The sequence below is a fragment of the Brachyhypopomus gauderio genome, chromosome 18 (assembly GCF_052324685.1).
Source record: "Brachyhypopomus gauderio isolate BG-103 chromosome 18, BGAUD_0.2, whole genome shotgun sequence".
In the NCBI taxonomy this organism is placed as follows: Eukaryota; Metazoa; Chordata; class Actinopteri; order Gymnotiformes; family Hypopomidae; genus Brachyhypopomus; species Brachyhypopomus gauderio.
Genome location: NC_135228.1, coordinates 16,357,667 through 16,374,070, shown reverse-complemented (window position 1 = coordinate 16,374,070; position 16,404 = coordinate 16,357,667). Strand labels below are relative to the sequence as shown.

General features: G+C 39.8%; 2 protein-coding genes across 2 annotated transcripts; one reads left to right on the top strand and one right to left on the bottom strand.

Annotated features, from left to right (window-relative positions):
* The first annotated feature begins 386 nt into the window (after positions 1 to 386).
* On the top strand, positions 387 to 5,967 carry bicdl2l (bicaudal-D-related protein 2-like). The gene is made up of 6 exons (XM_076980357.1): positions 387 to 887; positions 1,722 to 1,844; positions 2,047 to 2,202; positions 2,374 to 2,456; positions 2,582 to 2,702; positions 4,990 to 5,967. Exons 1-6 carry the CDS (start codon positions 552 to 554, stop codon positions 5,314 to 5,316), a joined length of 1,146 nt encoding a protein of 381 aa, XP_076836472.1. The 5' UTR covers positions 387 to 551; the 3' UTR covers positions 5,317 to 5,967.
* On the bottom strand, positions 5,461 to 11,351 carry abhd11 (abhydrolase domain containing 11). The gene is made up of 6 exons (XM_076980358.1): positions 11,064 to 11,351; positions 10,487 to 10,622; positions 10,098 to 10,271; positions 9,806 to 9,976; positions 8,470 to 8,651; positions 5,461 to 8,088 (listed from the first exon to the last, which is right to left on the bottom strand). The coding sequence occupies exons 1-6, from the start codon at positions 11,234 to 11,236 to the stop codon at positions 7,953 to 7,955; spliced, it is 972 nt and encodes a 323-aa protein (XP_076836473.1). The 5' UTR covers positions 11,237 to 11,351; the 3' UTR covers positions 5,461 to 7,952.
* Between the last annotated feature and the right edge of the window lie 5,053 nt (positions 11,352 to 16,404).

Below are 16,404 nucleotides of genomic sequence, written 5' to 3'. Positions count from 1 at the left end.
CACAACTCATGTTCTAAATGGTAGCACTGCGCAAAACCTCAAGCTTTTAAAACAATGTATGCAAGCTGTAGTTAATGTGGGCTTCTAACAGGGCACAAAACTGGCAAATATAACTCCCTCGACATTTTCACTGTGTAATATATGAGCCAGTTGCTCAGGTTAATATCTGGTGTTGGTTATAAGACTTTTTATTATCCCGTGTCTCTCTCATCTCATAAATGTGTCTGAGCATGTGTCTCCTAGCTACAGTCTAATTTATGACAATGCCTTTATGGAACAGGACCAAAGAACACGATTTAGAGATCCAGCCTATGTACTTTTGTGATGTCACCTGTTGAGCTTGCTATTTCTGACTCTCAGTGAGCAGGAAAAACAAGTTTGCAGGCATTCTTCCCTGTCTTTCCACCCTCTCACAACACGACGCACTTCAGCAGTTTCTACCACTGGGACTTCTACAAGGCAGTGGAGGGCCCTGATGCACATTTGACTCCTTCTACAACAGCAACAAGACCACCAGGCAACCTTCAGACTAAGTGAAGACGTCTCACCCCATGGCGCAGATACAAATGAAGATAAGTGAGGATGATCCAGAGCCAGGGCGTGTTTCTTCCATGGAAGAAGTTGACTTCAAGCATACAAACAGGAACACTTTGAACGTACCACTTTCTGTAGTGGACGAGGGCCAGGAGCATCTGGTAGAAGATAAGGACAGTGAGAGCCCCGGTGTGATAGCTCAAGCTGATGGAATGGAGCGCTTGACTCTTAAGTCGGGTCCAGACCCATCTTTGAATAAGCCCATCCGGGCGTACCTGGACGAAGCCTTACCAGACCTCCTCCGAAGTGGGAGTCCCCTTCGCAGACGAGTGTCCAGCCCTGTGTCAGACACGGTGAGAGAATGTTAAGTTCAGGCTTGGTTTTGCATTCACAAAATAATTTTGGAAGACCTGAAACAGGGTTTATTCCTTGTGTATAACAATTAAGAATCTGTTATCTTGTTTTCATAATATTTAATGGTTTATTTATTGAATTATTATTCCCTCTCTTTGCATGTTCTCTCCTGAAGTATGAAATACTGCATCAAGTCATTCTTGGTTGCTGTTGTGTAATCAGAGATGTTTTGATGATATGGCCCTGATCTGTCAATAGTAGGAAAACAAATTGTCTTGATCTAGTTATTGGCCTATTTGTGTTTATCTTGGTCTGGTGGTCTGGACATTAGGATATTCAGAGAGTTATTTACCTTTATGAAAACTTAAAGATGTGTCGGCACCATCCTGAAAAGTATCCATTTCAGTCTTGGCCTTGTCTTGATTTCATTTTCACATGGATAATGTTGCATTCCGTGTATTTTAGCCCATGCTGTCTAACAGAACCAAAGACACAAGTTAACTGAATTCTTTGAGGGTCAGCTGGAATGCTCAGATTCCAATTGTGGAATCTGGATTTGCAAGGTCTCAGGTGATGTATATGTAGGTATACACCCTGTACTTGACGTGGGCTAAGCCTGATCCTAAAGTAGCTATGGCCACAAGACTATCACATTATGTTCTGCATTGCCATCTGCAATTTAAGAGAATGTTTGGTGCAATACGCCCACGTTTGTTGTCTGAATTGTGAACTGTTCAATTTATAATAGACAGCACATCAAATGGTTGGCACTGTATGCATATGAATAAGAAGGTGTGGCCTGTGTGTTCCTGACTCATTCTCTACACCTGCAGTTAAAGCAGGTGCGTCGGGAGGTGGAGCTGTCCCGACGTAGGAGTCTCAAGATAAAGGCTCAGGTAGATAAACTACAAGAACAGAGTCATGACGGACTGATCTGGAGTCAGCAAAGAGAACGGGTGAGACCAATTGACAGGTTCCTCCATGCAGTCTGTTTTTATTTAGACTCTGCTGACTAACTTATTTTTATTCGAGGTAGCTACATTTTATTCAAGAGCATATTTTAAAGCTTTCCATTCTTGTGTCATTCTTTATAAAAATAAGTTCAGGATTATTTTTGTATACTTACTTTGGTACATTATTATTTCCATTAATTGATAGGTAACAGAGGAGATTCAGTCCATAGTAAAGCTACTGTTGCCTCTGACTGATATGGAATCAGCTGCAGAGCCTGTCTCTCTGGGCAACCCAATGGATGCTGCACTGCTCCAGCTCCAGAATGTAGCACGCACGATCGCCTTCAATCACACAGCTCATGTGAGTCTCACACTCAGCAGCAGCACACGACCCTGCAAAACCCCAGTTCTGCTTTTGGGGAAATTTGTCCATTTGAGCAGAACTGGCATCAGTCTGTGTGAATCTTATGAAACCACGGTCAGCTTTGTGTGAATCAGAAAGGAGTCTTAATGAAAAAAACATCGTTCACAGAGAAAAACCAAAGATGGGCAGGTTGAGGATGATGGAGTGATATTACAGCAAGCTCTACGGGACAGGGATGATGCTCTTGCAAAGTAAGTCCATAGTTTTGGAGTGAGTAAATTCAGTGTAATACAAAATGCAGATAGATGTAACTCACACGTGGAATGGTCTTGCTGAAAAGAATTTTACATGTTGTGTATGTAAATGTTTCTGACAGGAAAAAAGCTATGGAGTCTGAGCTTCTGAAAAGTAAGACAGAACTGATGTTGTTGAACAATCAGCTGCTGGAGGCTGTGCAGAGTAGGCTGGAGATGGCCATTGAGCTGGAGGCCTGGAAGGTGGGTTGAACCTGCTAAAGGTGCTGTAGAAACTATAGTCATATCGAATATTAGTCTACACTGTACTGTATAGGTGGGTTGAACCTGCTAAAGGTGCTCTAGAACCTAATTGTACTGAATAGTAGTCTACACTGTACTGTATAGGTGGGTTGAACCTGCTAAAGGTGCTCTAGAACCTAGTCACACTGAATATTAGTCTACACTGTACTGTATAGGTGGGTGGAACCTGCTAAAAGTGCTGTAGAAACTAGTCACACTGAATATTAGTCTACACTGTACTGTATAGGTGGGTGGAACCTGCTAAAGGTGCTCTAAAACCTAATCATACTGAATATTAGTCTACACTGTACTGTATAGGTGGGTTGAACCTGCTAAAGGTGCTCTAGAACCTAGTCACACTGAATATTAGTCTACACTGTACTGTATAGGTGGGTGGAACCTGCTAAAGGTGCTCTAGAACCTAGTCACACTGAATATTAGTCTACACTGTACTGTATAGGTGGGTTGAACCTGCTAAAGGTGCTCTAGAACCTAGTCACACTGAATATTAGTCTACACTGTACTGTATAGGTGGGTGGAACCTGCTAAAAGTGCTGTAGAAACTAGTCACACTGAATATTAGTCTACACTGTACTGTATAGGTGGGTGGAACCTGCTAAAGGTGCTCTAGAAACTAGTCATACTGAATACAAGTCTACACTGTACTGTATAGGGGGGTCGAACCTGCTAAAGGTGCTCTAGAACCTAGTCGTACTGAATAGTAGTCTACACTGTACTGTATAGGTGGGTGGAACCTGCTAAAGGTGCTCTAGAAACTAGTCATACTGAATACAAGTCTACACTGTACTGTATAGGGGGGTCGAACCTGCTAAAGGTGCTCTAGAACCTAGTCACACTGAATATTAGTCTACACTGTACTGTATAGGTGGGTGGAACCTGCTAAAAGTGCTGTAGAAACTAGTCACACTGAATATTAGTCTACACTGTACTGTATAGGTGGGTGGAACCTGCTAAAGGTGCTCTAAAACCTAATCGTACTGAATATTAGTCTACACTGTACTGTATAGGTGGGGTGAACCTGCTAAAGGTGCTCTAGAACCTAGTCACACTGAATATTAGTCTACACTGTACTGTATAGGGGGGTTGAACCTGCTAAAGGTGCTCTAGAACCTAGTCGTACTGAATATTAGTCTACACTGTACTGTATAGGTGGGTGGAACCTGCTAAAGGGGCTCTAGAAACTAGTCATACTGAATACAAGTCTACACTGTACTGTATAGGTGGGTGGAACCTGCTAAAAGTGCTGTAGAAACTAGTCACACTGAATATTAGTCTACACTGTACTGTATAGGTGGGTGGAACCTGCTAAAGGTGCTCTAAAACCTAATCATACTGAATATTAGTCTACACTGTACTGTATAGGTGGGTTGAACCTGCTAAAGGTGCTCTAGAACCTAGTCACACTGAATATTAGTCTACACTGTACTGTATAGGGGGGTTGAACCTGCTAAAGGTGCTCTAGAACCTAGTCGTACTGAATATTAGTCTACACTGTACTGTATAGGTGGGTTGAACCTGCTAAAGGTGCTCTAGAACCTAGTCACACTGAATATTAGTCTACACTGTACTGTATAGGTGGGTGGAACCTGCTAAAGGTGCTGTAGAAACTAGTCACACTGAATATTAGTCTACTCTGTACTGCATAGGTGGGTTGAACCTGCTAAAGGTGCTCTAGAAACTAGTCACACTGAATATTAGTCTACACTGTACTGTATAGGTGGGTTGAACCTGCTAAAGGTAACATTTGAAGTATGTTGTGCCACTCAACATTTTAATTTAAGCCTTTTAATTTTCAGAACTGAGACAGCCTATCCGTGCCTAAATATTATACCCATCTAATTGCATATCATTCTAACTATTAATAAACATAGACAAGAAAAAATCTCACAAAAATATTTTGATTCCTCAAATCAAAGACTATGATTACTGTATGGCCCAAAAGGGTGTGAAGCAGCTGGTTGCACTAGCTGTGTCACTGCAGGATTATAGGGTCTGGAGCCAGAATGGCCATCTGGACTGTGCATAGCTTCCAACACTGTTCCTTAAAACACAAGAGCCAATGTGTTTAATTATATTCTGGTAACTTCTCCTACTAATTGAGATTGTAATTAAAATATGACTACCCCACTTTCAGTCCTTCAGGGGCTATAACTTCTTAATATCTGATTCTGACCAGGTTCATAGCTTTTGTTTTTTGTTAATATTACTGGTTCTGTAATTTTAACAGGATGATGTGCAGACCATCATTCACCACCATGTCATGAGTCAGCAGCAGGCAGAACAAACCCAGAAGAAGCCCAAAGGTTTCGGTGTACTGCGGCGCTCTAAACAACCGAGCCCAGTTCAGTCGCCATCCCCCAGCCGAGCATCCACTTCAGGCTCCCAGTCCCCCAACACGCCAGTGGCCCAGCGCTGGAAAGAACGACTGCGACGGGGGCGCACGTCTCGGGCATCCCGGGACAACTTTGCCCAGTCCGCCGGTAGCAGCCCTTGTGAGTCTCAGACCCCGGGCAGAAGCAGTGAGGACAGTTTTCAAACAATCTCTCTGAACTGAGCTTTCTTTTTTTTAATCCATTGTTTATTATAGTGTGCATGTTTACTATAAAATAGGTCACACTATATTTTTAAACGAATATGCAGTATGTAATTCATGTAATTATGTATTTCCTTGCATTGACTGGCACCTTTTCTAAAGAAATTACACAAAATGTGTTAAAAGAACATTTACATTCTGTGAAAGACAGAGGTACAATTAATTTTTTATTCCTGGAGAATAGCATGAATGCTCAGATATAAAACCTTCATACACGTAAAAGCACACAATCCTAGATTAATCATTAAGTGACACGAACACACTGATGAGAAAACTTGAACATTTATTTAGTTGGATATCTTAATACAGAATCCAGCTTGCATGCAAGAGAAATACATCCACACAAACTTTAGCTGATCAGGTTTTATGGATTAACATGTGACAGAACACACAACCTTAACAGGTAGACTTTACTTGTGGAGAACATTGTGCATGTTAAAAGCTTGGCACAAAATACTGCTGACTGATGAGCATCTGTGCAACATATCTTGCCCAACAACAACAACTGGTTTAGTTTAAGTACCTTAGCAATACAAACCAGAGATCTGTTAAAACAATTGCGTTTCAGGCTGTGGTCCTCAGAATAAAACTTAAATTGATCCTACAACAGAACACAGCTTTATGTTGTCTATGGTTAGTCACAAAAGACCCTTTACTGAGTTTATGCACAGTTGTAAGAATGTAACATTTCATTGTGGTTGATATAAATATATTGTAAAATACTAAACGTAATGTTTATCAAATACTAATTTTAACTGCCCATACATTTACATCTGTATATTTCTTATTATTTAAATGCTACAAATCCAACAAAAACACTTTAAATTAGTGAACTGGATAAACCACGTAAATGACACAAGGCTTTCATTGCCTGCAAAACAATGATGTAGAAATATTTTGAGAACTACCAATTTAAAATTTAGCACATTTCTGTACAGTCCAACGTGAGCTCTGGTTTATAACATTCTGAACACAATAGGCAGTTTTTCAGTCATCTACTTTCACAAATGAGATCAATAGGACGTCATCCTATTCATCATTAGGTTTTAAATGAAAATGCATGACTGTGATATTCAGTCATTGCAGGACAAAAATACACATTCAATCAAACCTGCTTTCCAAAGCAGTCCACAGCCTTGGAAACACTCCAAGGTAAACCATTTTCTGCCTAAAAGACTCCTAGCATTCCTAGTCATTATTACCACTCTGACAAGACAAAAATAAGACAATGCATGTGCATTGCTGGTAACTGAATATTGGCGGATAAAAGTAAATTTCATTTTAAGAAAGATAATTTGTAAAAAATACATATTAACATGTCCATCTTCACACCCATTCACTCTTGCAATACAGTCCATCCTCAAAACAAGGACCACTGGCAGTGTATCTACTACACACTTCTCATGTTCTAACACAAGCAGTCTATACAGTTATTATATTTTTGGGTAAATCAGTTAATACCCACTTGCATTTGGAGTTAAATTCTGCAGCATGTCTCATAAACCTAAAATATGATTTTTAGACAGACACATATAGCATAGACATCACAGTCGTAAGATATAAATATATTATTCTGATATATCCAATAAGTCATATGTTCAGTATAATAATATAAAATACCATTCAGTCACAAAATACTGACACACATCCACAGATAAAGGTGGCCACATAAAACAAGCAAAGAGAACCTGACAAATAGTGCTTTTAGAATGTACCTGGCAGCATCTTAGAATATAAGGTTACTTAGTTACACATCAGTTTTGGTTAAACACCCATCACAATATAGTCCTACATGCCACTCACATGAATATACAAACAAACAGGAAAACACACACTGAATAGCTCTACAAATTCTTATTAAACCTATGAAAAACCAATTCACAATGACACGGTGCATAACTGATTTCTACACCTTTTATATTTCTTGGAGTTAAAGTATTAAGAAGTGATGCCTGCTCAGGAGAAGGAACCCTGGTCCTTTAAAAACCAGTTTTTACAGAACTGGGTGTGTATTGAAATAATGTACTTCCATTACACCTTATAATATGAATGTTTGTATGACAGTGAGAGGTACATGCATGCTCAGAAACAGTGCCAGAAAAGCCAGGTCCCTGCTGTATAGGAATCTTTGGATTTACTATTACAACAAAGAAAGTGTATCTTCCATAGTATGCTGCAAGAATGCACGTGTACATCTCTCTACAGAGCCAACCTTATTGGTTAAAAAAAAGGCAGAGGGGTCATCCAGTTCAAAATGATAAAAGTGTTCCACTGGTTTCCAATATGAAAAACAATGCCTGAGGGCAAAGCAGTGCCCAGAAATGCTGGAAATTATATCTATGAAACTAATGACTGTTTGAGAGAGAAACCAAGGTATACAGTGTCAGTGAATGTTTAGAAGTGCATATTGAAAATCTAAAAATAAAACATGTTAACACGTATTTAACTTCAAATAACTACACTAACCACAGATCAAGTTGTGCATTAGATGGGCAGGGTCTAATTTTAAAAACAAACAATGTGAGTTTGGTCCATGCCCTACGAACTTCACACTGTCCATGTACCACTGATCCCACCTGTCTGCGTTAGCCTGGGCACTAGGACTGCAGGAATGTGATGATGGAGCTTATGAAGTCTAGAGGCTTGTCGGCATGGATCCAGTGACTGGCATCAGGGATGTACTGGATATCTGCACAAGGAAAGAGACGCTGGATTTCTGGGTAATCTTCAGAGCTATAAGGAAACAACAAAGAAGCAATAGGGGAAGAAACAGAACATGAAACATGAGAATTTAATGTGATCAGCATAGTTTTAGAACAAACTGAGATATCTTTGGATGAAGAAGACCACATAACTTAAAAACCTGCTGTTTTAAAATGAATTTTCATTAATCAGAAGATGTGAGTAAACATGGGGAAGTTTAAGAAATATATGACATCCACTCTACATCATCATAAAAGGTGAACATTTTAAGAAGTGGATATTTTATAGACTTTCAACATACTATAAGCAAAAACATTGTATTGGAATCGATAATGTGGCAATCTTGTTTTCCAAGAACCATAAAAAAAAAATCTAAAACCCAAAGCAAACGAAAACTCTGGTTCCCGTTACCTTATGTAAGCTGAGCTACTGCCACCCAGAAAGAGGGTGGGCCCTTCATAGGTGGTGTTAAACTCAGGGAAACCCATAATGTCATCCATGTGCTTTGATATTGCCTCCAAATTGACTCTCCAAGCATAATGTCCATTCTGCTCCACGAGATTAGTGAGCAGGAACTGTCGAACCGAACGCTCCTGGGTGCAAGTTCAAACCAAAGAAAACAACATAAAAATCATCATTGTTGTTAGCATGAATATGCAGAGATGCTCACAAGTCATTTTTTGCAAGTCCAAGTCAAGTCTCAAGTCTTTGACCTCAAGTCCAAGTCTAGTCTCAAGTCCAAGTCAAGTCCCAAATATTTGAGTGACACTGTAGTCGCAAATCACTGTATAGTTGTAATGGTCTGTTATGACACTTCTGATGTATAATAGCTTAAACTGGTAAATGAAGAAATACAATTTTTTTTTTTTAAGTGTGCACGCACACACAAATGTTTTCCAGGGGTGGGTTTCCCGAAACGTTCGTACCCACCCCAGATCCGTATTGTATCCGTATTTTTCTCCAAAAAGTATTTTTCTAACAAAACTGACATTTTCCTGGTTACAATATTATCTTCTTTCAGTAGAACATCTGCTATATTTTGTTCTAAAAGATAAAAAATTCAGGTGGCGAATAAAAGTAGATGTGGTGGAACCAGCGTCCTGTATTTTTATGCCACACACTCTGTAGTTTGCTGCTCTTCTATTTGCTACTTGTATTGTACCCAAAACTTATTATGAATGGTGGAACAGAAGCGAGCGTCCTCACCAGCGCCGCCAAGATAGCGATGTTTAGCGGCGCGCGCAGCGCCAGGTTTGCGGTGTGTTGAGTCGCGCGCAACGGTCACTTGCGAAATACTTGACGCGTCGCAACCGGCGCGAGGGTCCGCGCGCCGAAAATGTTACGTCAGCGGGAAGTAAAAAGCATTCAGACAGGCGGAGGAAAGGTTGTCAAATGAAACACAAAAGAACATTACAAATAAAAGATTGTTCACGAGTCTCAAATCACGAGTCCAAGTCGAGTTGCAAGTCTAAGTCGAGTCTGAAGTCACTGTATATGCGACTTAAGTGCGACTCGAGTCCGAGTCCCAAACTCGAGTCCCCATCTCATGTGATGTCAGAATATTGCAAGTTATTTTGAAGTTTCAGACTATATACAAGGTCCGACCAACACAAAAATGGTATAGTATTTGTGATTTCACAATCTAAGCTGAAAAGAAAACGACTGTAATGTGCAGTATGTATGAAACTGTATTGTTAGCTTGCTCAAGAAAAGAACCTGATGAACTAATCAAATTAAGAATGCTTACTTTAACGTGCTTTCTGAGCTGATCTTCTGCCAGTCTGCGAGCTGTGGAGCGTGGGATGTCAGTGGCTATTTTCACGTCCTTCATAGCCTCAATATAGGCACGAAAATTGGTGCGAACGGATGTTGGCGCAGGGCTGATGTCTACCACAACAAGTCGCTCCACCAAACTAGGCTAGCCATGGACAAGAGCAGCTTATTTTCCACACACTGACATGAACATAGAAGGTAATACACAAGTAGTAAACAAACAATACTCTATTATATTAAATGACCACAATAATCATTTGTAATACCTGTGACAAAGCTGTAGCCATAGCAACTTTGCCCCCCATGCTGTGCCCAATTAGGACACATTTTCCAATATGCAACTGGCCAAGCAGATGTGTGAGGTCATTGGTCATCGCCTCATAAGTTAAAACCGAGGTATGTATGCTCTTGCCATGGTTACGAGCATCCACTGTCAGCACCTGACTAGACAACGTATAATTAGGACACTTGCAAAGATACAGTTGGTACTAAGCAATGTTATTCCCCTATACCCATTATGACAACCATGCACGTATTTCATACACAACTCATCCCCATTAACATCAGGGTACTGACGATAGATTGTTATACCTTAATTTTGATACCACAAGAAATGCTTAAAGCTGAGTAAAGAAATTCTACAAATCTCCCATACCTTCCGGCCTGTCCGCTGAACTAGAGATTTAGCTATAGAGTGAAAGTTGGATTTGCTCCCGAACAAGCCATGCAGGAAAACGAGAGGGGTGCTGTCCCCTTTCCCATCAAACACGTCGTACGTCAGGTTTACAGGACTGGAAAAGAACCAACACAGTCAAGACTTTGATTAAGTGTCTGAGAAACTGGTTCACTCACCATACATTAGATACCAATATGGACAGTAACTAACCTACGTGTTACAAACCTGAATATTGTCATTTTAAAATGTCAAATATAGCTACATTTGTAGTGTTTTAGAGATACACAGAGGTATACAACCTTATTAATTTAGAAATCATAAATATAAATGTGCGTACTAAGACAGCCACATATCAGGGTGACTCTGACGAGCTAGCTCTAGCTTAGCAATGGCTTGACATACAAGAGCTGCCCTTCTCAATTCACTGTGCCATTGGTGTATTTAATGCAAACACCATTTAACTCCATGAGGCATGTATAACTTTCTACGGCACATTTCCATTTTGAAACCCCGCGACCCCGTTTAAAACAGCCCGACCCGAGAGACGCGTCAACACCTGGCGGAGTTGACGGCGCCGTCACGCCGCACACAGTCCAGGCGAGACACTCCGCTACAAAAATACTGAGATCCGATTACTGACAGCCGCCGTGGTCGTCCGCACAATAGCCCTTTCGTAAAAACACGACACATGATGCTCATGGTAGTAACATTTGACACCCGAACCACCATAGCCAGAGAAAATCATTCATTTGACTTCAGTGTATGATTTCAAAGGTCGTGACGTGCGGCTAAACGCAGGGAAAGACGCCGCCGTGCAGCAGCTACGTCATGACGCTGCCGTCCAGCTGATTGCTACGTCATGACGCCGCCGGCCAGCTGATATCTACGTCATGACGCCGCCGGTCCAGCCGATATCTACGTCATGACGTCGTGCGTACGAATTGATTCGGGAAAAGTACTGAAGTACTAAATCCGCTAAACCCAAGGCCTTTCATCAAGGAAGGGACGACAACAATACCAACTAATAATGTCGAACTAGGCACAATATCAAAGTGTATTTGCTGCCTATCAAAGTTTAGCCCCATATAACCACATAGTGGCGCCAGAGACCACAAAGACGTTAGTAAAAATCAGGTGTATTTGTCTACGATAGTGGTGCCACGTTTAGGCATATTGTTTCATATTCAGATGAATTAGTGTTTGTCGTGCCAAAATATAGTCTACTTTATGTCTTTATTTTTGTTACTATTCTCCATCCTACTCCAGCGAACTACTGACCGATGGGTGGCGTTTTACACCCACGGATCACCTGCTCCCTCCGCAGGTTCTTTTTGGCTCACGTTGCTTCTTATGATTATTATTTTGCAAAAAAAAAAAAAATGCACACAGTTGTCTCATTGTTCTTTTAAAGTAAACAAAACGCTTTTTGTCTTTGTTAAATAAAGGTCATCAACACGTGGAAACTGCAAATAAAACAGCTAGCTAACTAAATGTGTTGGCTAGCAACGCGACCAGTATGTAGGTTACAAAATCTAGCTGTGAAATTTGAGCTAGTTTTGTCACACGGTCTTTTGAAGTTAACGGTCAACAAATTCCCCTTCCCTGCCTCTCGGCATTGTGCAGTCATTACAGGTGATTTAATATCAGGCGTCATTGTGTAGTGTGTCAGCTTAACTGCTATTTGTTGACATATTACTGGAGAGAGGAGGGAGCCAGTGACTGTGTAAGAGCTCACGTCCTCCATGCTTGCTGCCATAGGCAACGCTGCAGTGAATGCACAGTGTTGCCATGGTGAGCAGCCAGACAGCAGGGAAATGAGGAGCGCAAAGAAAAAGAAAAGTAGCCTATCTGCAGAAAGAGCAAACACAAACACTGAGAAGCAATGGGAAGTAGATGTAAATAAGTAAAACCGCACATATAGCATAGACTTTACGGTCGTAAGATATATTAGATAAGATATTTATATATTATTCTGATATATTCAATAGTAGGCCTAATAGTTAAGTCAAATGTTTAGTATAATATAAAATACCATTCAGTCACAAAATACACATCCACAGATAAAGGTAGCCACATAAAACAAGCAAAAAGAACCTGAAATAGTGTTTTTAGAATGCACCTGGCAGCATCTTAGGTTATTCAGTTACACATCAGTTTTGGTTAATCACGACATAGTCCTATACCACTCACATGAATATACAAACAAACAAAACACACCGAATAGCTCTACAAATTCTTATTAAACCTATGAAAAACCAACTCACAATGTGTTTTAGTTCATTTTCAGGACGTGACTATAGTTTATAAACTATATGTGTTTATAAACATGGGAAAGAATTTTTAAAAATTAAGAATTTAATTTATTTAGTTTAAGAAATATAGTAATAGACGTCCACTTAGCCAGAAATGAGTAACACACAGTAAAAGAACGTATCTGCAGATACCAGCAAACATGAAGCAGGGGTTTTTTCATGTGGTTTAATTGCGATAGCAACAGACTGATGGGAAGTAGATTGGCTATAAGTAAAACCGCACATAGTTATTTTTGGGTGTACTACCAACCCGAAAACGTCGCACACGTTTCCTGCCAAATGCCAAATGAAATGTTTTCTAATCTCACACACACACCTGGTGCTTTCCTTGAGCGAAAGCTGCTGTGTTAACAGGTAGTTTGGAGCGAACACTGATGTGTATGCGCTTTCAAGTGTGATTTAATGAATAGGCAATAGGCTATTTAAATGTTTCACACTTTTGTGGGGACAGATTGTGGAAGACTTGTGTTAAAGTACAAGAGTATCTATCTAAATATCGCTACATTATGTAACCTGTGTATGTATGATTACTGTACCAGCAATGAATGGGCTGCTATCAGTGAAGATTTGACTTCAAACATGTCAAATTATCTATTATTCAGTAGTTACTCACATAAAATAGAATCAAATTGCTAAACCAAACCAAAAGTTACCAAATTCCTGAATTACAAATTATCACTCGATGTTCGGTTATTTCCTTCCATCTGAAAGGTAATATACAATCGTTTGTATATGTGGACTGCTCATATTATATAAATCTATGTGCTTGCTCGCCTTTATCGCAAAAGAGAAACTCTCCCGCGGAACACCGAGTTTCAGAAAGCCTCATAAAGTTAGGCAAATAAGCGACCTCGTGTTGTAGTATCGGTCATGTGATGTGTCTGGTTCCGATCACTTTACTGGGATCGTTTATCAACGCTTTACGATGAATGATCCAAACACGGCCAGAAGAAAATGCAGAAGTTGCGTGCGTCCTTGTCAAAGACAGAAAAGTGAGCCCCGGCTACTGAAAACGAAGTTCATTTTATAATGTTGAATGTCTAAATGTGAAGATCTTTACAAAACAGGAAGTAAAACGGGTACATGTTAATTACGGGCAATCATAATCTCATCTTCAGGTTTTCATAAGGCAAACGAGATAATGCAGTATCTAATGAGATGTGTATGTTTTTCTCCCCTTGCCCACACTACACATAAAATAATTCCTCATTTACTGGTCGCTATTACTAGGTCAGTATTCATTGACTCAATGAGTGTAATACAATTTTCAGATAATCTTATAGCAAGAAATATAGGCTAGTTCATAAAAGAACTTCTGCTTCACGGTTTTGCTGATCAGTTGCGTGGTTGTAGTTATATATATATGTTACCTAAGCGAATGTAATCAGTTACTTTCTATGACTGACCTTTTGTAAGTGTTGTTAAACTGAACTCTTAAGATTATTAGCAGGGGGCTTGATCAGTTAGGTTACATGTTGTACTTTGACCATTTGTGTATACTAGTGGTATTCTCCATGGTAACAATCCCACGCTGATCCTTTGAAAACAGACATTACCAAGTGTAAGAAATTCCCTTAGCTGAAATGAATGGAATTGATTTGAATTTACTTTATTATCCCTTTGTTCCTTCAGCAACACTGTTCCCAAGGGAACTGAAGTGATGTTGCAAATACTGTGCACAGTATATAAACATATATGCACCAGTACATATAGTACAGTACATGCTCCATTAATGTTTAAGGGGTTGTATTACATAAGTGTGCGTTCCACATCTGCAACCTTATATCCTTTAATGGGCATCATGGAGCTCAAATTGTTCTGAGTACCATGACCATGACAATGTGTCCATCCATAGTGAGACTGTGGTGATTTTGTTAGGACACTGAATTGGTATTATTTATTCTCTGGGGCCAGAATTCCCTCCACGTAAATTCCTGCATTACCCATTGTTTGTTTGACAAAGTTAGTAAGCGATATTTTTGTGGGAGGGCAACCAGTTTTTCCACTCTGATTGCCTCCAGTATACCCACTAGCTTATACAAGTCCTGTGCCACCACCTTATGCCTTGGTGGTTCAGCATCTAGGCAGAATGCCATTATAGCTTGCTTATAGTTTGCTGGAAGTGTCAGAGCTGTGTTATAACCTTCGTCTTGTGTGTTGGCGGGTTGCTTTTTCTTTGTTCCTGGTGTTGTTTAATGAATTATTCCAGTTCACTGTGATTCCCGTGTCTTCTGTGTTAGTCTCATACTTTTCTGTGGTCCCTGATTCTTGCCTGAATTATATACAGTATTTGTTCCACGACACCCCACCGCACCGCGGACACTGACCCGGAAGAGTTCTTCAATAAAACAGAGTTCTAGACACTGAAGGCCTCGCCTCACTTTGGCTTTCGCGCATTCTACCGATCACTTAGTTGCTGTTTGCTGTTATTGGTACTCAACTTTGTTGTGTTTTTTGTACTATGATTCTGGATTGCCTTTTTTTGTACTGTTGTTACTGTCAATATTTGTACAGTTATTCGTTCAGTGTTTATAGAGTGCACCACGGGTAGGGATGGCTGCTGTTTGTGTTGTGTTTTGGTGTTCGGGACTGTTATGACTAGGCAGAGAGGTAGGGAAGTGTTTAAGTCTCTTATTTTCCTTTGTGTTTAGTGCAGGGCAGTCAGTTCTTCTTTAGTTAGTCAGCATGGATTTTTCTTTCGTTATTCCTTTTTGTTTTCAGCTATACGCCAGGCTGAAGTCTGTCTATTATTGTACCTATTACATTTTTTACGAAACATATCCATCCATTTTACATTCACTCCTGTGCAGTTTGTAGATTCTTCCTTGGACATTATTATATTCCATCCAGCAGTTCCTAAAACTAAACCTGATCATCTTACCACACTCTTGCTGTTGCTGGCTCGACATAGATTGGTAACAGAATGACCTGATGAGGAAACCACATACAAGCCTGTGGTTTTGTTCACATTTCAGAGTAGTTAACAACATCAGCTGAAAGATGAATGATCATTATCAAGACTGAAATTATGCGTCACTTGAAATGGAACAGTAGTTAAAAGGTGGAAGTATCCACTATATACATTATATTAGTAACCATTTAGAATTTTACAGATTATGTTAAGAATAATGATATGATTTGTTTTAATGTAGCTGCAAAGGATTTTGTGTATTTTCTATTGTCAGTCATTATATCAAGTCTCAGACTAACTGTGTTTTAATTTTCACCATGTTGTTTCCCTAGCATTAGCAGTTGTCGGTTCCTACCCACGGTCTATCTCTGAGGGCAAATACACACTTCCTCTATGACACATGTACAGTAAATTGACTAATAGCTTCACTTTGTGCACATGACCTAATTCTGTGCTGTTTTCTTGCATTCTTGATGGTGATCCAGAATCGTTTCACACGTGCTCAGAATTCACACGTTAAGAAATCAATACAGCAATAAGATATAAACCTGTGAAATAAAATGGTATGGTCATAATTTTTGGGTATGTTTAAATGCCATCTTACTAATGCTAATAATTTTGTACACAGGTAGACAGGATCTAAATAATGGGATTAAAGCTAAATGTATTTGGTT